General features: G+C 36.8%; 2 protein-coding genes across 2 annotated transcripts; one reads left to right on the top strand and one right to left on the bottom strand.

The window, feature by feature from the left end:
- The first annotated feature begins 1,030 nt into the window (after positions 1-1,030).
- Positions 1,031-13,915, top strand: LOC132845993 (ATP-dependent translocase ABCB1-like). Its single transcript, XM_060870473.1, has 29 exons — positions 1,031-1,137; positions 2,321-2,385; positions 2,520-2,634; positions 2,763-2,826; positions 2,920-3,070; positions 3,888-3,969; positions 4,106-4,297; positions 4,446-4,617; positions 4,750-4,874; positions 4,981-5,158; positions 5,267-5,380; positions 5,516-5,626; positions 5,711-5,836; positions 5,933-6,136; positions 6,316-6,486; positions 6,584-6,745; positions 6,844-7,098; positions 7,306-7,455; positions 7,614-7,718; positions 7,859-7,936; positions 8,047-8,130; positions 8,356-8,559; positions 8,819-8,919; positions 9,333-9,473; positions 9,564-9,720; positions 9,872-10,069; positions 10,243-10,449; positions 11,106-11,252; positions 11,496-13,915. The coding sequence occupies exons 2-29, from the start codon at positions 2,343-2,345 to the stop codon at positions 11,691-11,693; spliced, it is 4,035 nt and encodes a 1,344-aa protein (XP_060726456.1). The 5' UTR covers positions 1,031-1,137; positions 2,321-2,342; the 3' UTR covers positions 11,694-13,915.
- A 4,454-nt stretch (positions 13,916-18,369) lies between these two features.
- On the bottom strand, positions 18,370-20,335 carry sp8b (sp8 transcription factor b). Its single transcript, XM_060869293.1, has 2 exons — positions 20,315-20,335; positions 18,370-19,869 (listed from the first exon to the last, which is right to left on the bottom strand). The coding sequence occupies exons 1-2, from the start codon at positions 20,333-20,335 to the stop codon at positions 18,520-18,522; spliced, it is 1,371 nt and encodes a 456-aa protein (XP_060725276.1). The 3' UTR covers positions 18,370-18,519.
- Between the last annotated feature and the right edge of the window lie 6,454 nt (positions 20,336-26,789).

The raw sequence follows: 26,789 nt of genomic DNA, 5'->3' as shown, positions 1-26,789 counted from the left end.
TTATTTCCTCGAGGTAGATTTAGTTTTGACATTGTCTCACAAAAATGCAGGAGAGGTACATACCTTATTTATCTCTATTCATCAGTATGTTCATTTACGTTCAGGTTATTTGTCCAATAACAAATTATATTTTGCAGTATATTATATAAGTACAGAAAAAAATAAATCATGCTAAAAACCTTTAGTTATTTAAAAACTATTAGTTTTTCATTTTTAAGCCACAAAACTGCACATACCATTTCTTTTATGTTTTACTCACTTTAGTCTTGGTTAAAATCGAACCTTACCTCTGTACATAGTAACTCAGATCTAACCCTGAAGCACTCTTATGATAAAGCTAAATATTTTTGGTGATTTAATGAAATGATAGTGAAGTTCAGAGTTAAGAGAAGTTCAGCATTCTGATCTACACAGATCAGTGCATTGTTGAATGCAAGCATGTCACTCGTTTTTTAACCTCTGCTACACCTGTATAAAAGTTCAGCTTAGTTCATACCATACACCTTTGTCCTATTGCTGTATGTATGCCAAAATAGTGGTTAATATCTGGGATCAGAATAACCCAGATACTGAATGCTCAACTGCTCACCAGAATATCCAATACATTAGATCATGATGTACTGGAACACCTTGAAAAGTGGAGATAATGGGACATTACAGCAACATTGTGTAATCTTTTTTATGTAGTGTATGATAATAATTACTGAAACATAGCAGCAATTTTTTTGAAAATGCTGTGTGCCAGGTGCTGTTTTATATATAAAACACACACACACATACACAGACACTGACACACACAAATTCTACAAAGCAATGTAAAATGTTTAATTTCATATATATTATATTATAGTTATACAACTTAGGTGAACCTGTCAGTCAGTTCATTACCTAATAGGAATACCAAGTATGATTCATGTCACTGTTTTCGCTGTACCATACAGGAGTAAAGATCATCAAAAAAAAAAAAAAAAAAAATGGTTCAACTGCATTTTTTGACTCACGACATTTAGCACAGTTCTGGAGGTGTGTACTCTGGGTGTCAACGGACTGTACTTTATAAAGCACTTCTTCAAGAAGTCACAAGAAACATTCATGACCTTTATGATGTCTAGTATATTTTTGTGATCACATCATCGGGTAAGTTTTAAAAGTCTATTTACCTTTCTCTTTTCCTTTGTAACAGTACAGTAATCCTACTACTGCACTACTAATACTACTAATAAAAACTATTAATAGTGGTATTAACCATATTTGCACCAGCCTTGGCTGCTAGATGTATATTTGATTATATGATGTATATTAGCTAATTACTAATCATACTTACTGCTCTTTGTAAAATGCTCAGGATTACAATTTGTTTATTATTAGCATGTTGGAAGTATGAAATTATGCTTTTTATTATTTTCACGTTGATGAACCGTTAGGTCCTCTTATCACTGTTACCAACTGTTATAAACACCATACTCTCTCTGTTTTATTTCTTTTGCAATTAAAAGACTAAAAATGGATGTTCTCATTTTATTAAAATATACATTTTGTCTTACATAAAGCTTGCATGAGCTGTCAAAATTATTCAAAAATGTATTCAAAACCTTGCAGCTAGCAGCACTGACTACCACCTGAGGCAAACAAAATCACGTGCGAAACTGCCTGCTGCTAACTGACCAGGCCAATGAACAGGATATCCAACAGTATAATCAATCAATAATCTTCCCAATTTCTTCTGTGCAACATATACTTCACTGCACAATTTAGTGAAACTAATATTTAAATAACACACCAAATACACAAATATTATATATATTCTTGTATTTAGAGCATGACAGTTTAAGAAACAGGTTTCAAGTTACAAATTTCAATGTAGCTCTATGTATTTCAATGTATTTTCAGTGTTCAATGTACACTGAAAATCAGGAGTTACCTGACTTTTGTCATCAAACCAGCTACTGCAGCATTCTAATTAATTCTTATTCTTTATTTAAATGATTATTTTCCAAAATAAACCTTGTTCGTTAACACAAGAAAAGAAATCACAGCACTAAAGTACTCTGCAGAAATGTTTGCCTTTATCTCATCTGAAGGTGTACAATAAAAATATTAGCTGATTTTTATTCCTGTATACAGTTGACACAATATGTCGGAGTTCTTGTTACATAAGCATGAGTATGTTTTCCATGTTTTCCGCGAACACATTGAACATCTTTTAATCTGTAAGGAGAATAAGACAGCTTAGTAACAGTGAAATTGCTGTGTAAATGCATTATTTCATTATTTTATTTTTTTTAAGATTTAAACTATATTTATATCTTATACAACGAAGGCATACATACCATCGTGCAACTATGAGAGAGGAACAGAATGCAGAACCTCAACCAGACCGACAGGGTACGTTCTTTCCACTCCCGGTTGTTATGCAAACTACATGAATAAATTTGATATAAATATATCTTCCTCCTGCAGATGTCTGTCCCATTAGACAACTAATTGGTTTTAAAAGAACACACCATTTTCCTTCACAGAGGAGATTCCTGTTGGCCATATCAACTTGGCTTTCACACAGGATGAGAAAACACAGGACGAGAACCCAGAGAGTCCTCCACAGGAAGAGTCCAAATCCAAATCAAAGACCAAGAAGTACATCAAGTTTATGTTTATACTTTAAAATTTCTTTATGGAACGTTTATTCTTCCTCTACAAAATGAATATTATAATCAATTTCTCAATATAATAAGCAAGTATCCATTATCACTGTATTTTTAAAGGATTAAGAAAAAAAAGTCTGATAAGCCAAAGGAACCAGTAAAATCAGTTGGACTTTTCCAGTTGGTAAGGGAATATTTGCCACAGATATACAGCTATCACTGAATTTTATAAAACACTGAAATGTTTGTGACTGCCTGGGTTCTTTTGTTATTACAGTTTCGTTATGCCACCTGTCCAGAGGTCTTCCTGATGCTGATTGCTCTTCTGTGCGCTGCTGTTCATGGTGCTTCACTGCCCATAATGTGTATTGTGTTTGGACAGATGACTGACAGCTTTGTACAAAGTGGACAAAAGTTCAATTTTACAGGTAGGTAAGGTGCACCAAAGACAGCATGGACTGTCTTTAACTGTCTGGAAGCACTTACCAATAGGCAGTTATTCCTTATTCCTTCCTACAGTGGCAGTTAAAGATGTGTGACAAAATAAAAAAAAAAGTAAAATGTATACAGTATATTTTAGATTATATTGTATATTACAAAGCTTTGCACAGTCAAGAGTTTATGTATACAGATTGGTGACAAATTAAAGATAAACTTTGTAATTCTGTCAATGGTGTGGGACATTTTGATGCATGGATTCTCTCAGAGAGAAGCATTACTGCAAATCAATACAATCTTGTTCATTTTTATCCTATAATAAAACATTTCTCTCCTAAATGAGAAGGATGCCATCATCCATAGCCATGAAGGCCCACTGAATATTTTGATCAGTGAACAAATGATATAAATCATATGTTATGGCTTTCACAGTCACTTGATCTCAACTAAATTGAGCACCTGAGAGAGATTTTGTAGCAGTGTTATACAGCGCTCTCCGTCACCTTCATAAAAACACCAGCTGAGATAATATCTCAAAAGCATGCTGTTCATTCTCCAGTACAGTTCCCAGGACTTGTATTTATACCAAGCAGTGATGCTCTTCTGGTGGCTTATGTTGACCCAAAACCTTACTAAATCAGTTTATGTTGGTTTTTTTTATTTGATTTGTCAACTATTTCTATGTCATTGTCATGAAAATTCAGTGTAATCAAAAACTGTCAGATTTCATATTCATCAACCATGTCAATGCATATTATAACATTAACAATCATGGAAGTTGCTTACAATTTGCATGAATCTTTACAGGAAACCTCACCTTTAACTCTACACTGAATCCTTCAGAATGTGTTCCTATACCAGGAGTAGACATTGAAGCATCAATGACAAAGTGAATAGAATTCATTTACCTTCTATTTTATTAGAATTGACTGTCACTCATTTCTTAATCATGATAACATCAGCAAAAATTCTCTTTTGCTGATACTCTGGAAGTGAACATCTTTTTCTTATTAAATCACACACAGATATGCTTATTACTTTGTTGGTATTGGGGCTGCAGTCTTGCTCGTTGGAATATTCCAAGTCATGCTATTCGTACTGACGGCCACTAGACAGACCAAGCGGATCAGAGAGAAGTACTTCCATGCGATCCTCCATCAACCGATGACATGGTTCGACATGCATCCCATTGGAGAACTTAACACTCGACTCACAGAGTAGGTTATGATCAGGCCCACTGTCCAGAAACAACGTTGTTTCACACTCTACTGAACATTTCAAAACATTTAGGATTATTGTTTGTTAAAGCTTAGAGTAATGGAACTGCTCTCTCAACAATATGACTTTTCTTTCTGACCACAACAGTGACATAAACACAGTAAATGATGGCCTGGGAGACAAGATCTCTATATTTGTGCAGTTCTTCTGCAGATTTATTACAGGATTGGTTATTGGATTTGTTTACGGCTGGAAGTTGACCTTGGTCATTTTGGCAGTGAGCCCACTGCTGGCAGGTTCAGCTGGTGCATGGTCTATGGTGTGTACAGTTTGCTACTAGAAAATATCAAGATATATATTAAGATATATAATATTATAAGGTATGTCGATTTCACTAACCTAACGACAGTATATAAATATATATTATAATTCTGATTTTTTTCACACTAAGATTCTTGCAACTCTTACGACTAAAGAGCTGACAGCCTATGCTAAAGCAGGAGCTGTGGCTGAGGAGATACTTGTGGCCATTAGGACAGTCATTGCATTCAATGGCCAAAACAAGGCTTTGCAAAAGTAAGAACCTATTGCATATGCTCCTGTGTTCAAAGGCTCAGTGTTTATAAGCTGAAAAAAACACTCTTTCCAAAATGACATTTAATGATCATTTTCTTTATTCTAGGTACAAAACTAACTTGGCAGATGCAAAGAGCTTTGGAGTGAAGAAAGCTATTACCACAAATGTTTCACTAGGACTAACACAGTTCTTCATATTAGGAACGTATGCTCTGGCGTTTTGGTATGGCACAAAGCTTTCTGTGGATGAACCAGAAAATTACTCCATTGGAAAAGTCCTCACTGTGAGTTTGGAATGTGTTACAACATGTACCAGCCATTTCTGCTTTACAGTGTTCTACTATAAATTCATATTAAGATGGATGGTCTAAGATGGTGTTTTCTTTCTCTAGGTCTTTTTCTCAGTGATGATTGGAGCATTCTCTCTGGGTCAGGGAGCTCCCAACTTGGAGAGTGTTGCTAAAGCCCGTGGTGCTGCATATATGATCTACAACACCATCGATATGGTACCTACTTGCTCTTTTTTTATTTAAACCTTTTAATAATCATTTACATTATATGATAAGCTTTGTAAGAAAAGAAACTATTTACATTTTTTTTCATCAATAAGAGACTTACTTAGCTCTTCTTTTCTATCATAGCCTCGTCCCATTGACAGCAGTTCAAAAGAAGGATACAAACCAGACAGTGTTCAAGGTGACATTGAATTTAAAAACATTCACTTCAGTTACCCTTCCAGAAAGGATGTTAAGGTAAATAATATGACCTTAATTAGCTTTCTTATTAAAAAGAGGAGTGCTATTATTCTGCTTTACACGTATCGTGTCCTGTCATAGATCCTGCAGGGAATAAATCTAAAAGTACCCCGTGGAAAGACAATTGCTCTGGTGGGGTCCAGCGGTTGTGGGAAAAGCACCACCATTCAACTGCTGCAACGGTTTTATGATCCAGATCAAGGAGAGGTAAGTATCCTGAAATCAGAGGTCTTGTGAATCTTGGAGAGTAAACATTCAGACTTCTTTGGTTATTTGCTCTGATTAGTGCATCCATGCTTGCAGGTCACCCTGGATGGTCGAGATCTCCGCACTCTAAATGTGCGCTGGCTGAGAGAAAACATTGGCATTGTGAGCCAAGAGCCTGTACTCTTTGGAACCACTATTGCAGAGAACATTCGTTATGGTCGGGAGGATGCCACTGAAGAGGACATTGAACGGGCAGTGAGAGAGGCCAATGCTTATGAATTCATCTCCAAACTACCAGAGGTAAGAGATTCTTTCTCTATGACCCCAATTACGCAGTTACATGATATTTTGAAGTACCAAATAAATACTGCTTGAGGGGCCTCAGGCTTCTATCTATCTAGATAGAACTTTATAATACTTATAATAAATAGTTTAATTTAAAGACTACATCAATGTTTTGACTTGCTTTTCTGAGGCAGAAGCTGAACACCATGGTGGGAGAGCGTGGGGCACAACTCAGTGGTGGGCAGAAGCAAAGGATTGCCATTGCACGTGCTTTAGTTAAAGACCCCAAAATCCTTTTGCTGGATGAAGCAACATCAGCCCTGGACACACAGAGTGAAGCTATTGTCCAGGCTGCTTTAGATAAAGTAAGACTCCCAAAACTCCACATACCATTTTGAGAGATTTTAATGCATATAAATAATTCAGGTTAAGTCATGACAATTCTTGATTTTTGCTTCTCAGGCAAGAGCAGGCCGAACCACCATAGTGATTGCTCACCGGTTGTCCACAATCCGTACTGCTGATCTAATTGCTGGCTTCAATGATGGTCAAGTGGTGGAGCTCGGCACTCACAGGGAGCTTATGAACAAGAAAGGAGTCTATTACTCTCTTGTCACACAGCAGGTACTCACGCAGCTTCCCCACTGATTAGAGTCACAGTCACGGTGTAAAAGGAACTGTGTTCTTTAATGCTGTCTTTTCTATTTACCTATTTTATATAGTCACAAAAAAGTCCAGAAGATGATGATGATGATGATGATGGTGATGATTTTGACGATTTTGATTTTGATGATGATGATGATGATATTGATGGAACGGGAGAAACGTACGAAAATCCTGACAACCTTCTGGAAGTCACGATAGAAAACGGTGGACTTGAGAGAAATTCAATAAGACGTAGCACAACGAGATCATCAAAAAGGAATTCAAAGAAAAAAAAGAAGTCAAAAAAGTCTAAATCTAAGAAAGAGAAGAAGGTACAATTTGTAGCACAATAGCTGTGGTTACAAAGATGGTTAAAGCACAGTTTGTTTGTCATGTGCTGGTTTAATTTTCAATATTGTCATACACACAGTCATCAAAATGAAACGATTGAATAATGGCCTGCATAATAACTTTAATAATACAGTATTATAATAATACAATTTAGTCATACTATTAAATAAAATTCATCTCTTTATCAGGAGAAAGAAAAGGTTGCAGATGTCCCTTTCACCAAAATTCTGGCTCTGAACAAACCTGAGTGGCCCTACCTGACAGTGGGTATACTGGCCAGCATTGTGGGAGGAGCTGTCTACCCTTGTGTGGCTATCCTCTTTGCCAAAATCATTGGTGTGAGTAGCTGCCTTTCTTTGTGTTTGCTACTTGTCAACAGATTTGTTGTTTGTATGCATATGACTCATGCATAGTGAGTAGACTGGTGCAAGGGCACATTATTTTCCATTTTAAAATGTATCTTCGATTGCATTTTAATAGATTTTTTAATGTGTAGGTATTTGCTGAGTCTGACCCTGAAGTGAAGCGACAGAAGACTCTGATGTTCTCCCTTCTGTTTCTCCTGCTTGGAGCTGTGTCGTTTATCACCTATTTCTTACAGGTGCACTTGAATAAATACCTTATAAATAATGTATTAATAAATAATACATTATTTCAAACTTGACACATTATCTTGTTATTACTTACTGTTCAGATTTTTTAAACTTTTCCTATTTGAAATACTGAAGTCACTATTTCCAGGGCTACATGTTTGGCAAGTCTGGGGAAATTTTAACTATGAGACTGAGGAGTCAGGCATTTAAAGCCATTTTGAGACAGGTATGCCAACACTTTTCTACACCGTATTATATATTACTAGAAGACAAAATGATAAAATCTTGTTATACTCAAAGGAGGCTACTTTGTAAAGTTTGTTTACATGTTTATAGGACGTTGGCTGGTTTGATAACCACGACAATGCAGTAGGAGTCCTAACCACTAAGCTAGCAACAGACGCATCAATGGTTAAAGGGGTAAGTGATTTGCCATCATAAGGACTCATCATTAAGTCTTTGTAACCTTTAAAGTTCCTGGCCTACTACTCAGTTATAATAAAAATGTTAAAAATGTGTTTTTCAGTATCTACTATGAGTTAAAAGGTAATACCAGTAATACTAAGAGGTCAAGGAGCGACATAGGAAATGTTCATGTGAATATGTTCACTATCACTATTCTCTTATTCTTAATTTCTCTTTCAGGCAGCAGGATCTAGACTGGGTTTGACCAGCAACACTGTCTGCTCCCTAGGAATTGCTGTGATCATAGCCTTCATTTATTGCTGGCAACTAACCCTTCTTATCCTTTCCTGTGTACCATTCCTTATTGGGTCCCATTTTATCCAAATGAGAGCTCTAGGAGGTCATGCTTCCAAAGATCAGAGTGCACTAGAAATGTCTGGCAAGGTACACTATTATATTACTAATATTATTATAAGAATACTAAAATGAATAGACTATGGTTCTTTTTTGCCTCTTAGCGGATGTTGCAACTTTCTCAATAGGATTTTGTATTAAACTAACGTTGCCATCTTATTCTTGAAACCTGATTTTTACCTTCAATCAAACAGAATTTAAAGAAACAGGTCTTTTACAGTGAGGTTTCTTATTGCCACTGCAAATAAAACACCAGTTTACCTTAATGTACACTCATTATGCTCCACAGATATCCACAGAAGCTGTTGAAAACTTTAAGACGGTGGTTGGGTTAACAAGAGAAGATGTCTTCTACAAAAAGTTTAATGAGAGCCTCAGTAAACCATATCGGTACAAATTAATTACAGTACTCTTTTCTTTAGTGCAAAACAAATAGAAAAACAAAACTTTGACTTATTTGATATATACAGACAAGTGACAAATTAAAGTGAAAAATAAAAAAGACTCATAAGGTGTCTTTGGGCCAAGACAGCTTCATTGTGCTTGGTATAGATACAAATCTCTGGAACTGTACTAAAGGGATGAACATCAGTCTTCTCAAAAACTTCCTTTCAATTATATTGGCTGATGATAGGTCCAAAATAAGAATGAAGAACCAAAATATTCCAACAGGCTGGATTGAAATCTGGTGTCTGTGAACACCATACAACAAATAGACTTTTTATTTGTCACAAGTATGTATTTTTTTTAAACATTCATTTAATGTCTGGTTTTACAAATTTACATTTACTTTTTATTTTTAGGTCTGCTTTATGTAAAGCACCTATCTATGGACTAACCTTTGCCATTTCCCAAGCAATTCCTTTCTTTGTTAATGCTGCGGTCTTCCGTTTTGGTGCCTGGCTGATTGCACATTGCTACACTGAATATGAGAATGTTTTCCTGTAAGTACAATTTGCAAAGTATTTCATGTCAACTAGACTTTTGTTGCTGCAGTCTTCAAGCAGAATACTGATTATTAATTTTTTCAACAGGGTATTTTCTGTTATTGTCTTTGCCGCCATGAGCATTGGCCAGACCTCTTCATTTGCCCCAGACTTTGCCAAAGGTAAAGCTGCAACTGGGAGAATCTTAAAATTGCTTGACACAGTCCCTGAGATTGACATCTACAGTGAGGCAGGAGACAAACCAGTAAGTGAAATATCATAGTTGTTGGCCTTTGACTTACTATAAAAAGATCCAAACCCATTATATTCCTTATTATATTAGTTTATTAGAGCAGCTCAGTGCTGCTACTGTATAGTTTTTATATGGAAATATTAAGTTCCTTCTCTTTTTTTAGACAAACTTTATGGGAGACATAGAGTTCTCTGATGTGCACTTCTCGTACCCTACACGTCCAAACACAAAGATTCTGCAAGGCCTAAACATATCGGTGGCTCAAGGGCAGACATTGGCACTGGTGGGAGGCAGTGGCTGTGGGAAAAGCACCTCAGTTCAGCTGCTGGAACGGTTCTACGACACTGCCAGTGGGCATGTGGTGAGTTTGGATCATAGAAATACTTTTGTAATATTTACTTACAGAATTACAGCCAGTCATATCAACTATGTGTATCTCTGTGTAATATAATAATATGACTATTTTGGTTTTAAAAAAGATACTGTACTAGATGTTGCTAACTATTTGCATTGCTTATTGCATTTCTTGCTTAGTTAATGGACGGGGTGGACACTAAGAAACTGAACCTTGCTTGGCTTCGCTCTCAGCTGGGTCTGGTCTCTCAGGAACCCATCCTGTTCGATTGCACCATTACTGAGAACATACAGTATGGAGACAACAGCCGTGTGGTCAGCCAGGCAGAGATTGAGGAGGCTGCTAAGAATGCTAATATCCATGACTTTATTCTTAGCCTGCCAGAGGTACATTTAATGAATGGGAGAGAATGTGTGTGCCTGCATATAAGTGGGCATTTCTATAAAAAAGTTGTTAAGGAATATTACCTCTTGAAAATTTCAATAACAATAGTTATTGAGCTATGTTATCACACACACACACACACACACACACACACACACACACACACACACACACACACACACACACACACACACACACACACACACAAACACACCCACACACACACATGAAATTAAATATTTATACATCCTATTCTATTTTTCAGTTTGCAGAATAATACTGTATTATAATTCATCATAATGTACATGTAATAATTCTTAGCTTATGACGCAAGTAGAATTTGAATTTGATTCCCCCTGGCATAGAACATCCATTAATAATAAGAAAACTGCATTTAAAGAAATAGAATTAGAATTAGAAATATTCAGCAATATCTAGCCTATGTAATGACTTTACATATTTACACTGTTTAGCTAGGTGAAAAAAGTCACTATTTGTTCATATCTAAAGTAAAGTGGGTGAGCTAGCAAACATACCTCAAGCGCACTAGCGAAAAACAAGTCAACTCTGCATCTGTTCTCTGTTTTCCCATTTATACTTGATTTGTTTTGTTGAAAGTTTATGATCATGATCATGAACAAAATACTTATCATTTTAGAAATACAGCACACGTGTGGGAGATAAAGGCGCTCAGTTGTCTGGTGGCCAAAAACAGAGGATAGCGATTGCTCGAGCTTTGGTCCGACAACCTAAAGTGCTGCTACTGGATGAAGCTACATCAGCCTTGGACACCGAGAGTGAAAAGGTTAGTGAGAGGTTCCTGGTTGTCTTTGCCGTTGTCTTTGTTTAATACTGGATTTACAACATATTAAACTTTACAATTTACAATTACATTTAAAGTTTACATGTGAAATGGTTTTAACTGGAAAACAAAACAAGACAAAACAAGAAAAATGACACTGATAAGGACGAAGCTTAATAAGGTTTTTATTAATGCCCAGGAACTCACAATTTCTTATCGTTATTTCCTCTCTTTGCTGTGATCTAGATTGTGCAAAAAGCTCTGGATGATGCTCGACAGGGCCGCACGTGCATTGTCATCGCTCACCGATTGAGCACTATCCAGAACGCTGACATCATTGCAGTCATTCAGAATGGCAAGGTGGTTGAGAAGGGCACACACAGCCAGCTAATTGCCAAACAAGGAGCGTACTATGCCCTTGTAAATGCCCAAGTTTCCCACTAACTGTCACTGTATTTTTATAAGCATCTGTGTCATGCAAAGTCATATGTAGCGGAATCTTACACACAACTCTATTTACAAAGTATTAGTGATTGCCATTAGAAAGGAATACATACTTATATCTCTTTGACAAAAACTACATGTAGTTTATTTATCCTCATAGTACTCATAGTGTATCTTACACCTCGCAAATATAATGTATTTTTGTTGAACTATATGTGTACAACAATGAAGTTATAGCTTAAAATATGGTCTTAATGTAATCAGAAAAACAAATATATTTGGTTTACATGTAAATATATTTGTTGATTTAACTTTAAATCGATTAATTTAGGTACTCAGGAATAAAGGAATAAAGATACATATAGTACCTTATTTATAACCTACTCATTAAACATTTCTTTGCGATAAAAAGTCTTTAGTTATGACATGGTACATGGCCAAAATTTTGAGGATACCTGCATTATATCACACCCATATGTGGTTCTTCCCCATAGACCAGTGGTTCTCAATCTTTTAAGATAACGACCCCTAGATTAAGATTGACAAGAACTCATGACCCTCGCTGCCACTGAATACACAAAAATTAAACAAAACTATTTGTTTTAGTCCATTCACATTTTAATAATATTTACTTCAATACATTTGAACGATAATTAAGAAGCTCCAAGCTCCATCCGTGATCTTAAGGGTTTTTTCATATATGTAACAGCGGGGAAAAATCTCCTCGCACAAATATGTAGATTTGAATTGGAGGAGTACATCCATTGCCAAATTCTTTGCGGCCTTCTGGGCTATTATTCTGCCACTGCCATCCAACATTGAGGCAGTGTAGAACTGGAAAATAAAGTTTTTAATGTTCGATCACTAGACAACTCCAGCAAAGCAGCTTCCAGGTTTGTGGGGAGATGAGTCCTAGGTTCAGAAAAAAGTTGTTGTATCCAGTCATACAGCTGTGGTCGTGTCTCCTTTGAGAGATAATTGTTCCAACGGGCAGTGGAGATGACCAGTGACATGTGCTTTCAGGTTGCTGATCCTCAGTCCACTCTCCTCTTGTTGCTCCTCTAGCTCAAGAAACATCTCCACAATACCCTGTTCACCGCTCAGCCCATCTTTCCAACTTTTTCACGAATGCAGCAACTTTGTCATTCATTGTCAGAATGTTTGTGTTTGGCCCTTGTAATATCAGATTCAACATGTTCAGCCTTTCAAATATACATGCAAACATGTGCAACAGGATTTGACAACCAATCTGGATGTGACAGATGATGGGAAAATCTCAGTTTTGAGTCTTTTAACAATGAGTGCACTCTCATGCAGTTCATAAAGCTGACTGAGTGCACTTCCTGTTATAACCATCAGTTTTCGGTAAGTCGTGACTTGACCTGATAGTCTGCTGATTGCTGGATGAGATTTTGTGTGATTTATATGCAATTCTGACTGAATAATTCAGAACACTGTTAAACTAAGGATCAAGTGAGGATCAATGTGAGGAGCCACTTCTAGAACCTTGGACTTAAGTCCTTTGTTTTTACCTGCCATTGCAGCTGCTCCATGATTTATCCCATGAAATCCCATTTCTACTATTTTGGTGTCCAGCTTGGTGAAAATATCTCTCCTGTTCCCTCCATTGCTGAGCAGAAGATCATATCATCATTAAGTTTGCTGTTAAATGAGAAACACTGCAATAGACAATTGTCTATAATGTATTTTTATGCTGTAGCATTAAGTTTTGGTTTCACTGGAACTGAGGAGTCTATCGCAATCCTATTCCAGTATGACACCCTGAGCGGATTCCATTAAAACATTTGATATGAACTAGAAAGTGACTGTGCACCAGGCTTCCTCAGCCAACACCAGTACCTAACCTCACTAATGCGGCAGAAAATCCCATAGCCACACTCCAAAATCTAATAACAAACCTTCCCAGAGAGGATTCATTTGGAATGGGATGTTCAAAATAAGCATACGTGTATGATGGTACACGTACTTTTGGCCATATATTGTACTTACTTAATGATATTATTTCTTCTGAATTATTCTAAACCTGCTGTTTGTTCTGTATCTCTGTATAGGATTTTTTCGTAAGTCTGTAAATGTACATAATGATTTGTGACTTTTTATGATTTTTTTTTTTAATTTTGTTTTGTATGCATGATTGTACATAGGATTAATAGTATTTCATAGTGTAAATAAAAAGCAAAATACTGTGAGTTTATAAAGTGGATCACTGGATTTGAGCTTTCATTTGCCATGAATGGAAACAGAATGTACTTCAGAAATGTAAAGATTAGAGTTTGTCTCTTATGTGAAGTTATCAGAAGTAAGTAGAGACGTAAATGTAGACAACAGGTCTTAGAGACAGTATTATTAACTCGGCATCCAAAGTTGGAATTGGATATTCAACAAGTGCATACCGGTGTGACAGACAGTCAGTTGTCCACATACTTTTGTCTATATAGTGAATATCAGAACTGAGTGTGTTCACTTGTGCTAATACCAAATGAATTATGGCTGGGTCTTGCATGTGACTAATTATTTGATAACAGCTTTTCTTTTTGCACTTTTGCACATCCACTGATTTTACATTTACATTTACAGAATTTAGCAGATGCCCTTGGTCTCTGTCAATAAATACATCAATACTGGTTCATGGCCTAGTGACAGAACAGAAATGATGGTAGGTCCAGTCTAGAAGTGCTGGACAATCAGAAGGAGGGTGACCTCTTGTGGTGACCTTATTAAATACAGTAGATTCTGATTTGTCTGGGTATTATTTTGACAATCTAGCCTAATGTGTGAGTTTTTCTCTCATTTCGACACACTTTTAAGTGGCTTTATTTGTGTTAGAGCCTTTAAAGCTTCATAAATGATTTGACATACTTCGTAAATGATCAAATAATCGTACAGGCTTTGTAAATGATCAAAGGTTCCTCTGGAGGGAAACAGGAAAGGAAACAGCTTTTAAGAAGATCTGTACTAACTAAACAACCCATGCCTCTACCTACCTGTGATCTTTAAGCAATGTTGCAAGGTATTTTTAAAACAGTATAACTAACACTATACAGGGCAAAAACTGCTTCTTCTTGGAAAGATCTTGGTCTGATTTCTGGTATGGGAAGAGTGTCAGGCTTTACAGGTTTGTTCATTAAGACCCACATATCCTGTGCACTAATTACAAAAGAGCAAAAGAAAAACAAAACAAAACAACAACAAAAATGGTCAATGAAGTTATTAGAAAAATGTAGCCCCTGCAGTCTTTGGGTTGTGTTTTACAACAAACAACAAGCATTTTGATACTGTATGCATTCTGTTTATTATACATATCAGAGTGTGTGTCAGTCAATTTTTACAAATCTAATGTACATCATGCCTTTCACTGTAAATGATCAAAGGTTGCTCTGCATAATAGACGTGTACAGTCATTGCTTGCTGCTACATTCATAGCTCCTTTATGATTGTTTTTAATGATAAAGTAACATAGCATTTATTGACTTTGTTTAAAAAGTCTGATACATAAATTTCAAAGTTTGTTTCATTATTTTATTAAATTAGCATGTGATATAGTCCATTAAATGCTGTGGTGTATTACTCTACACAGAGGGATGGGGTCCTAAAAATCGCTCTTCATTTCTTAGCTATGTCAACCTGCTTTTGTCAAGTGTTTCCACAAAACCTTCTCTAAATTGGATATATATATATATATATATGTATATATATATATATATATATATATATATATATATATATATATATATATATATATATATATATTCACTAATTAAATATAGTTGAATTGTTTATAATTTCATGTAATTTGTTTGATAATTATATTATGGATGTTGTTCAAATCAAATTCAAAAATACCAATCATAGATGCAGTTTTTTTCACTGATGTTACAGAACAACTGATATACTGACATATTTATTGTTTCACACACTCTGGATTTTTGATGAACATTAGTGATTTGAGACTTGATGTTTTACTGAGCAAGTGTACACTGACAGGTAGTGGGCGCTATTTTGTGAATAGAAGTGATAACTTGTGGGTAAAAATAACTACATTATTGTGCCATAGTCCAGGGCTGAAAATTATCCTCTGATAAAGATTATATTACAGAGGTAACACGAGGTCATATATTTATTTATTTATTTATTTATTGATTGATTTTTAGCTAGAAATAAGGTAACACGAGGTCATTTATTTATTTATTTATTGATTGATTGATTTTTAGCTAGAAATAAGGTAACACGAGGTCATTTATTTATTTATTTATTTATTTATTTATTTATTTTTAGCTAGAAATAAGGTAACAGGAGGTAATTTATTTATTTGTTTATTTATTTATTTTAGCTAGAAATAAGGTAACAATTGGACATTTTTACTTAAACATAATAGTTCTACATAGCCCAGAAATTTGACTATGTTAAATTAGTGTATGTTAATTTTATCTGCAAATCTAACTACAAAGCCACATCGTCGTATTAATCACAAGAATATTAAATAACTACACGTTAGAAAACGACATTTAACATACGTCGATAAATAATAAATGTAATCAAAAAAGTTTCACGTACATTATAAATTAATATTATCGTTTAATGTGGGGAAAAAATCTTACATTCCTTGCAGTTTATTTCTTTTATTTTAGATGTTTTCTGTGTTACGCAATGTGTATCCTAAACTTTGCACGCAAGATCGTCTTATATCAACTTACTTTAGCAGGCCTGCGTAGTGCTTGTCGGGTTTTCTTTGTCCTTTCCTATACTTTTATTTAGTGTGTTTGCTTCTACTTGCTTCTTGTTTGCTGTTTGGACACTAACATATTAAATCCTGCGAGTACAATAGCAGTTTGAGGCCGCAGAGGGGCGCTACGACCTCACAATACGATAATGCATTTCCTTTACGCACGCATCACTTTAACCTTTACACTTATCTCACTTCGAGCAAACAAAAATAAACAAGATAAACTCTGATAAACGAGTGAAAGACTCAAAAAAGTCGAAAAATATCAGGACAAATTGTCATTAGATTATTCGTTTAAAACGTTAAAAAAAACTCCAAGCGTTTTTACGCATATAAAGAAACAATAAAACTTTTTTATGCAGGTCCATATGACTGATATTCAACGACTAGGGTTAAACCTACATGGATTTTTTTCGATTATTCGTTGCAAATAATCCAGCTATATATTATTGCATCTTCTCGTGATGCATCGATGAAAACACGCAGTATTTGCTACTGGATTTGATTTCGGTGTATTTCAATCTATTGCATCCTTTTCCCGTTTTTCGGTCTGAGGAAACAATAACGCTTTCGGGCTGAACTGAGTCTAACCTTTTAACAGATACTGAATCGATTAGACGAGTCAGAATAAATGTGTAATAAATGTTCAATGAAAAAGTACAGTTAATAATGACATTTGCAAACCTAAAACATGATTTGCAAACCTAAAATAAAATCCCTATAGTTTTGCTAATTTCTCTCTTTCTCTCTCTCTTTCTCTCTCTTTCTCTCTAAAAAAAACAGAACATTTAATTCACATTTAAGCTTAACAGCCTAAGAAATAACCTATAACGAATCTGTCCAAAGTTGGTGAGGAAGTTCATTGGAAGCAAAAATTTATATAAAAATTAATATTTTGTTTTAAATATAAAAATGTGTGAAAATTCTCATGGATATGGGTTATGGAATAAATCTGTTAATTCCATTAAAAAGTACACTGTTTGACGCAAACAAAAAAAATCCTAATTTCACAAAATCCTACAAAATAATGGCTAAATATCCTCCGGTATCTTGCTGTATTTATCTTCAAGTGACTGAACAAAACCATTTTTTTATGCTTGGCTTAGGGAGTCAAAGAAACTGACATAAAGTGCAGAGTGATAGTAAACTTAACCCATGTTGCCTTTATTGAGGGGCTTTGAGAGAGAGAGCCATTTCTTGGGAGAAAAGTATAGAAATGAGCTCCTCTCACATGTGCATGCTGACATAAATGATGTCATTAATTTCGATTTTTCAGTTTTACAGTTTAAAGGTGCGACTCTATTAAATCGCAAAATTAAAGATCAGTTATACAAAAAAGAAAGTCCAATTTATGGATAAATATGACGTCTTGACAAAAATGCACTCCATTTGATATATTTACTAAAGTCAATATGCAACTAAAAATAGCTACTATACAAAAATGTATCTTGGACAATACGTTACCCAAACTTTTACACAGGTATGTAATAATCCTCTAAACTATTCTATACAGTTTCAATATGTACATTCGTTTTTCAGCAATAGCAAATAAGTAAATTTCATACAAATATTGTCAGCTTTTGTATTCTTCCTGAATAAAGACCAATGTGCGACATATATGCTATGCTTTTTTTTTGCAATATTAAAGAAATTATTTTGAACAAAAAAAAAATCTTGGCCACATTACAGCGTATTTTAATTGTGAATTTTGAAGAATAAAGTGCCACTGTTTTATTTTGAGGAAACAGAACAGAAGCGAAACATTGCTGGCCCTTTCACTGATTGACATTTCAAAACTTGGATTTAACGAATTCAACTGTATCCAACACGAATCCATTAAAATGGGCCTTTGGAGCAAATTCGTCTTCGTGCCCAGATTTTCCCCAAAAGTTTTCACTTCTTTCCTGCGACTGCGTCACAGAATCTGTCCGGGCCAAGGCTGACTTTTTGCGTTATCATCAACTTTATGTCTTGATAACGTCGAAGTGAAGCTGGCTCCTCTGTTATTTCTTAGTAAACCTCAGTACCTTGTTTGTAAAGGTCACTGACCCTGCCGCTTCGATTCCAGTCATTTTAAGCAGTTTAATCGAGGGAGTTGGCGCGGCCGTTCATACTCGGCGGAAGTGCCTCGGCGGGCTGTAGCAAGTCGGGGGAATTGCATGAAGGGCTGCCGGGCCCGCTGTGCTCGCTGTCGGTGTCACTGCCCCTTTTACCGCCGCTGCCGCCCGAACCAGAGCCCGCGGAGCCGCCTGCACTGTGGGTCTTCACGTGTTTGCTCAGGTGGTCACTGCGCATGAAGCGCTTGTTGCACACAGGGCATGCGAAACGCTTCTCACCTGTGTGCGTGCGCAGGTGCCTCTGGAGCTCATCGGAGCGCGTGAAGCGCTTGCCGCAGAAGAGCCAGTTACACACGAAAGGCCGCTCGCCCGTGTGCCACCTCAGATGCGCCTTGAGGTGCGACGTCTTGCCGTATACCTTGCCGCAACCGGGGATGTGGCAGCTGTGAAGGCCTTTACGGCGCAAGCTCGCACCCGCAGGTCCCAGGCGTTCTGCCTCCTGGCAGTTGGGGCAATCACACGTGGCACGGCCCGAGTAGCGGCGCGCTGACGACCTGGGTGAGCCAGCCAGTGAGGCAGACGGGGCCGCGCTCAGCATGGCACCTCCTGCGCCACCCAGGGGAGATGGGCTCGAGTCCGGGTAGGAAGAGAGTACAGGCTTAAAGCCGTCCATGATGTGCTGCCCGCCGGACAGCAGGTGTGGCGACGCACTTGTGCTGAATGCAGAGTGACTCAAACCGGAATAGTCCGAGTTGTAGCCGCCCAGGGGCGAATGCAAAGACGTTTGGAGTCCTCCTGAATGGAGTGGTGTCTGCAGCGCTGCGGCTCCGTTGGCGTTCTGGACGTCAATCCATCCGGCGCCAACGTCCCACCAGGCGGAAGCGCTCGTGGCACCAACATCACCAGTCGGCAACCCGGCGTGCGAAGATTTGAACCATGATTCGTACGGGTGCGCAACGCTCATGCGCGGGTAGATGCCTTGTAAGCCGTCCACGCTGGCGTGCACTTTGGAGATGAACACTGGCTGATGGCCGGCTTCCTGAGAGGCGCTCGATGCCGGTGGCTGGAACACGGGGTAGTCGTTGCCGAGATGAGAGCTGGAGGAGGCTCCGGGTGTCAGTGAGAAGGCGCTAGACGCCGTTGTGCCACCAGCACTGAAGGAGTCTGTCAAAGCCCCGCCGTTTCTGGTCACGCCGAAGCTGGAGGATAAACCCGAGCCCAGACTGCAGCTGCTAGCCGTTGCGCGCTTCCATGGGTGAAATCCCTTTCCGAAAGACGACGTGTTATCCGAAATCGCGGATGGAGAAGGGCACCCGATCTTGTTGCAAGTCGCAGCCAGCATGGCTAAAGGTGTCGAACCTAATCGCGGCTCCTCCTGGAGATAAAAAACGAGTTTAAAGGTGAGTTTATATGCAGTTATTATTTTCATCAATACCAACAAGAAGTCTGTTTTTCTCGCTTTAACCAGTTGCAACAGCCAAATGTTAAACTACTGGGTAACAATAGTAACTAAGTTAGAAGACATACCTGTAGGATGGATGGTATAAAAGCTAGGATAAAACAAGTACTAACTTTAGTCACCGGTCAAATATATATATATCATATATATTCCAACATGGACGTACTATGAACATGAGAAGAATTTGTCGAATAGAAACCAGGTCGCAGATTAGAAATGAACCTCCGCTTGGATCTGCTCACTTGCTTCCACAACACATAATCAAGTGACTGTCTTTCCTTCGCTGACCGAAGTAATTTTAATCCCCTCGGCAGAACAATGGTAGGACTAATTAAACCAGCAAGAAACTCCTTACACTCACCCCTAGAAGTGAAGTTGCCATCACAAAAGTGCCCTCCTCAGAGGATCTTTTTTATATTTATGAATTAGAGCGGTGTTTTTTTTTAGAGGTGTGCAATACAATGATGTGGTCCGCCCATTCCAGCACAATTGTAGGCTCTGCTCAGGCTTTGAAGTGCCGCTGTGACCTGGGCGACCAATCAGAGCAGCCGTACTTTCACGCGGCCACATTCTAGCGTGAGGTCATCAATAGCGCGCTCCAGACACGTTCCTCCACCCCCTTCATCCAGCCAGAGCGCAACTTTAATGAGCCACTGGAATTGTTTGGAAAAGTTGAGCTTTGTTTTGTTATGAGCACTGTATTCAATCCTGCAATTGTTTATAATAGCAATAACATGATTATTGTTGTTATTATTATTATTATTGTTAATAACAAACAACAATAATAACTATAATAATAATAATAATAATAATAATAATAATAATAATAAGCCTAAGGCCTTAAAACAGACTTTTTGTTTTCTTTTGTAGACTTCATCCAAATAATAAAAGTAAGATTTCAGACATAAAAACAAGACTTTATAGTTGCTCATTTTAAAGTCTACTTCAGATAAGTAAAACAATATATATATTTCAATCATTTTGTTTCTGCATTACATTTTATTCCCAGAAACACAGGATAAAAAGAGGACCAGCTGTCATTCACATCCCCCCACCCACCCCCCCAAAGATTTCTTCTAAGTCTATCATAACTGCAGTAAATGGTGTTAAACTGACCGCACCTACTGTTTGACGCATTTATATTTAAATGAATAGAATATAGCTTGGGCTAAATATGCGCCTCCTGAGTTTACTGCTGGTTGTAAATCTGATTGAGAGCGCACAATTTGAGGATGTAAACTATTTCTCGGTTTCTTTCCGAGGTGATAGAGTGATAGGTGATATAATAGATTATGTCGCCCATGAGGTCCCTGAATACTGGGATCCTCTCAGGATAATGAAGCAGGATAGGAAGCTCTATTTACATGCAGCATAGCATGCGAGGCATAAATTTCATTTGAATTTCAAATTTAATAAAGCAGGAGGTTTTAATCATGAGAAGTTTTATTTGTTTGATATTAACATTCTTATTGACCGGCTTCGTTGACCAGCCTGGTCATTATAGGACAGCAGAAAAAAAGTTAATTAAAACGACCGAGGAGGATTCATCACATCATGGGCCTGAGTCTTGTCGCCTGTTTTATTGCGCTCTGTGATAGATGGCTGATCAGATTCATTTCTCTGTTTCTTCGATTTGCACAACAGTTTGGCCGATTCCATCTCTAACGATAACGCTAATAGCCACAAAAAAAAAAAAAAAAAAAATTCACAGAGGGCATTGGGAGAACTGGATGATTTAAGATATTATAAGGGCACAGGACAGGGCAAAACAATAATTAAAAAAAAACATCAATACAAATAATTATAGCTGTTAAACATGTATAGGCAGCATCGATTGAAAAAAAAACTTTTTTAAATAACAAAATAAAGACTTAAGTTTTAAGTTTTAATGCCACACACACTTTTCCCTGGGTGTTTTTTTTTTGTGCCTTTAGTATAAATACCGTTCAAATTAAATTAAGGTCCACAAGTAGAGTTTAAAGACCACTGTTGTAACTTCTTACTGTAGTCAAACAGCTAATTAAACACACACAGTATCACCTCCCAGGATATAGGATACATACACAAAGGTACAGAAGATGTACCCTGGAAAGGACCATCCCAGCAACAAGATAAGTTACATTGTGATTTCTATATTTCTCAGAGGCAAATTAAGGTCTGAATAAAATGCCCAGCGCTATAAATTCACGTGCTTATAGATTCCTCATTTTATTTTATCAATATGGTAAATATGTCTCAGACGGAAACATTGTTTTAATCTATAGAAATTAAGCGTTCCGGCGTGAGGTTATCATAAAAAAAATTATAATACATATACATTTAATATATAATATTAATATACATTTAATATATATATGATATATAATTCAGACGGCGCACAATTCAGCGCAGAAATGATCACAACGTTTAAATCACGCACCAAAGGATAACATTAAACCTGAATGTTCCATAAAGCGCAGCAGTGTCGGAGGAGTGCAACAGGGTGCGTGGAGGAAAAGTCATACCGTGTAAATGCCCGCAGGCTGCGCCACCGGGTCCGAGTGCAAACACGCGAGCTCAGATATATATATAATAAACTTCACCTTTGGAAAGACGAGTTTAGTTTTAGCTAACGGAGTAAGAAAGCTCTCTGTCACTGCTGGACTGATCACAATATGTGCTGGAGTCCTCTAGAGACTTCACACACTGCGAGGCGCAGAGTGAGACACAGCACTGGTCTCTTCTCAACACTCACTGCAGGTACTATGCTTCTATTCTTCTAGTAGCCCTTATTATTACTGATAAATAACTAGTCTAAAAACCTACATAATCTTACTATCTATATCTAGACTATCTATCACCCATAGGAAAAAAAAAGCAAGATGCAGGTTCCCATCACATGTTGAACTGAAATGAAACAGACTAGAGAGGAGTGGGACAGAGGGTGCTCAGGTTCCTGTTGGACTGAACAGATGTCCTCGTCTCGCTCTTTCTTCTGTCGTATATGGGCTGCGCTACCATCACGAAATGGAGCTAAAGACAGACACGGCCCATTCGATGGCCGCAATCATCGCGTTAGTTCTGGACCAGTGAGCGCGAACAAAACCTGCTTCATATCGCTCGCTCCCGCATAATTCCACGCACAGATAAAGGAAGGAAAACAAGTGCTCGAGACGATGCGAGCACTTTCCTCTCCCTGGCTTTAATCGAGCATAACAACGGTTCACCTGTTCAAGCTATGCAGAGGTCTGATTATGGTCTAATAGAACAAACGAGATATAATAGGGGTATCAAGTCAAATAAAAAATCAAATAGAAGTCAGAAAACTTCTGTATATTATTGCATGTATTTAATATCTGTTCCGAAACTTCCAGATTATGATCTCTCAGGTTATGTCCTGTTAAAAAAGTTCCTATAGTGTAGCCCAAGTTCTTGACATAGAATACATTTCACATATCAAACACTTGTTTCTCTAAAAATGTTAAAATGCCATAGGAAATATCATCATTGTTTGAAAAAGGAAAACCGCTTATGAAAACCTTTTGAATAATACTTTTATAATCTGAACATAACAACACAGCCCTGCATAAAAACTCTTTCTAGAACTGTATAAATCTAATTAGGTTTAGCATAACATTATGGTGATTATTTGCAGTTTTATATGAATATGCATCACGCAGATGTCCTCAGACATATTCTATGCAACTCAGTATAATAGCCAGTGTTGTGACTTTGTTAAACGTCATACCAGTTTTCATTGCAACGCAGTACGGTTGTGGCCCCAGCTCTGTCTGTTCAGTAGGAGGTCACAGAGAGAGCGAGCAGATGTCTGTGTGTATGGAGCTGCCAAGTGAGGCCAGGGCAGTGGAGCCTCAGACACAAGAGTCCAAATGGTGTGACAAAGGAGGAGCAGGAAGCATGGCTGTGCCTGGTTGAGCCTCAGAGAGGGCCAGTCCACTGCCAGACACACAGACCACAGACCCGGAACTGAAACCCACTGGAGGAGAGCCACAGGCCAGGTGATCACTTATAGCTGGGTCACAAATGTACAATGACAAATATGGATGTATGGACATGCACTAAAAATCACAGATCTATACACAAGTATAATATGTGAAAAGTTGCCAGTTAAGAGATTTAAGTTACTAATAAAGCTATATATAATGTATTAAATTATATGATCTGTCCACCAGCATTATTCCAAAATAAGAAACAAAACTGTTAAAAAACACACTGTTTATTACACGTTTTACTTGTAAAAAATCGTTGTATTCTCAACACTGTAGTTGTGCCTTAATGAATATAAAGTCTTAAAAATGTTTTTTTTGAATTGTAGCTTATTATCAGAAATACAGAAAGTCAAAATCTATTTTGACTAGCAAATAGCATACTGTAAATATCCCACAGCCAATAAAATGGTTTTGTATGAACCATGCAAATACAGGATTTGTAAAACTACATGCATTGTTATTAAGTTCCAGTTTCTGTTCAGTCTGTTCTGGATGTTTAGATGGAAGTCTATTGGCAACATTTATTAAAAAAAAAACAAGAGGCAGTGTTTTTTTATTCTGTATGTTTTTATTTAAATTTCTTTATATAGAAAAAAATGTTATTTAAAATACATCAACTTGTATTTTTATATATGGTCTTTATATATTTTTGTGGTTAACAGCAAACAAGCCATTGTTAACTAAAGTCCTTTCACATATTTTCACACCTTCCTGTGTGAGATAAAAAATAATTACTATTTATGGGTAACAAAATAATGGCATCATAAGTCCTGATATAAGTAAAGTAAAAACCTATTGTTGGGTGGTTTTGATACAATCCCTATGAAGTGTAACAGAATAAAACTACGCTGTATAATGCTATAGTATTACAAAATGAATAAAAAAATTAAATGAAGAGACAAAAAATATTAATTTTTAGTCTTAAAAAAATACCAATTGCGTGTGGTCTTTTGATTGTGAAACAAGCCTAAGGAGCTATCTGATGTATAGTATTTTCTGTTTGCAGAATATAATATTAGCACTAACAAGGTGAGATTTGTCATGGAAGAACATGCCTCACTTCCATCTGACCCATGTACAGTATATCATTTATCCTGAATCAATCAGAAATACTTGGATATTGGATGGGGGAGGAGGCACCCAGTGACTAATCACCGTACCTAAGCACCTGGAAGAGGGTGCATCATGGGCTTTAGAGTGTGCTGATGATCATTAACATAAACCCTGCAGTTAAGTAGCAAATGAGATGCTAGTCTAAGATAGCATGTGAGACAATGCTCTCATGTGAGCGGGACATACAGAAGTAGACAAATGATGTTTTATGTACACCAGCAGGTTGCTGGATTAGATAGTATCTGTGCAACATTGTATTGTAAAATCCTCTCATTGTTAGGTTTACAAGGAGTCTTGAGTGGGTCAGGGGATCCATTTCAGGAACTTGCCAATTTCATAACCAGGTAATGTACAAAAGTTTTTCAAAAGCTATGTAGTCAGGTTAAATCAAGAATATTCAATGGGTTGCATTTGTAGTTAAGGGTTAAGGGCCACTTGTGTTTTGTTAAGGGCCCCAAGTGTTATAGCTGACTTTGTGTAGTAATGTGGGTTTTACTGTACACTGTAAACTTCTATGCTTATGTGATTACTTAGTAACAACTGATACACACACACACACACACACACACACACACACACACACACACATATATATAAGATATAAAATAAATTTTATATATATATATATATATATATATATATATATATATATATATATATATATATATATATATATATATATAAAATTTATTTTATATCTTGGATGTCTTCTTTTCCTATTTTCCTGTCATCTTAATCATTTCTTTTAACACTAGAGCAGTTGGAATGTACAGTATGGTTTGTGCTTCTTTATCCATGCATGAAAGGCATTTGTCAAACAGCATGCATTGTAAGGAGTCACACATTTGTGTGAGAGGGTGTGGCTGGCTTATTTGCCGCTGAGCGAGGTCGACAGAAGTGGGCAAGCAAGCTTTACAAAGGGCCTGGCACAGGTGTAGCAGTGGCACTCGCTGAAGGAAGGCAATGAAGCGGAAACAATCATCTAAATGTCTGTGAGATGAAATGGCTAGTTAACAATCTTTTGACTGCCCTAACCTCTTTGTCAAGGATCGATCGACCAGCTGCCATCTATTGTCAGCCGGGATGGAAACCCCTTTTCTTGGGAGGGAGGTGTGTGTGTGTGGTGTGTGTGTGTGCATGTGTGTGTGAAAGAGGAAGTCCTCTTTAAAAAGATGTCCCAATCTCAGACTTTTAGGTTTTAAGAAGTATATTTATATAAACTAAAACAAACAGTGTTCTTCTTTAAAAAAGAAAGCGTTTCTTCAAATAAGATCATATGAGATAGGATTTAATTCATAAGTCATATTGTAAAGTCAAAACTGGAACGAACCTTTGATTAAGGCAAACAAACCTTAGTTAGTTACTTAGCTTAACTGCATAGATAAGCACAATTATCAAGCTTCCCTTATTTAATTTCACAATATAATGTTTTTAAATAAACACTATATACTCTATATTAACAAAATAATACACGATAATAATAACAGTATATATAGGATTAAAATGAATGAAGCCTGTCAGTGAAAAGTTCTTTTTTTGCTGAAATACTACAGAATTTGTTAATATTAATCAAGGCATGTTGTTTATTATTACACGTTTACTGAAATTTGGAAATATTACAAATGACTTTATACTAATGGTGCATGTAACATATTCACAAAAAGCTCTAATTAGACAGTTTAGCACACCATATTTAAGTTTTATAGATAATTTACTCTTTCAGTGTTTTTCACC

This window comes from Tachysurus vachellii, chromosome 5, assembly GCF_030014155.1.
Source record: "Tachysurus vachellii isolate PV-2020 chromosome 5, HZAU_Pvac_v1, whole genome shotgun sequence".
NCBI lineage: Eukaryota > Metazoa > Chordata > Actinopteri > Siluriformes > Bagridae > Tachysurus > Tachysurus vachellii.
Note: the sequence above shows the minus strand (reverse complement) of the source record. Positions and strands in the feature narration are given on the sequence as shown.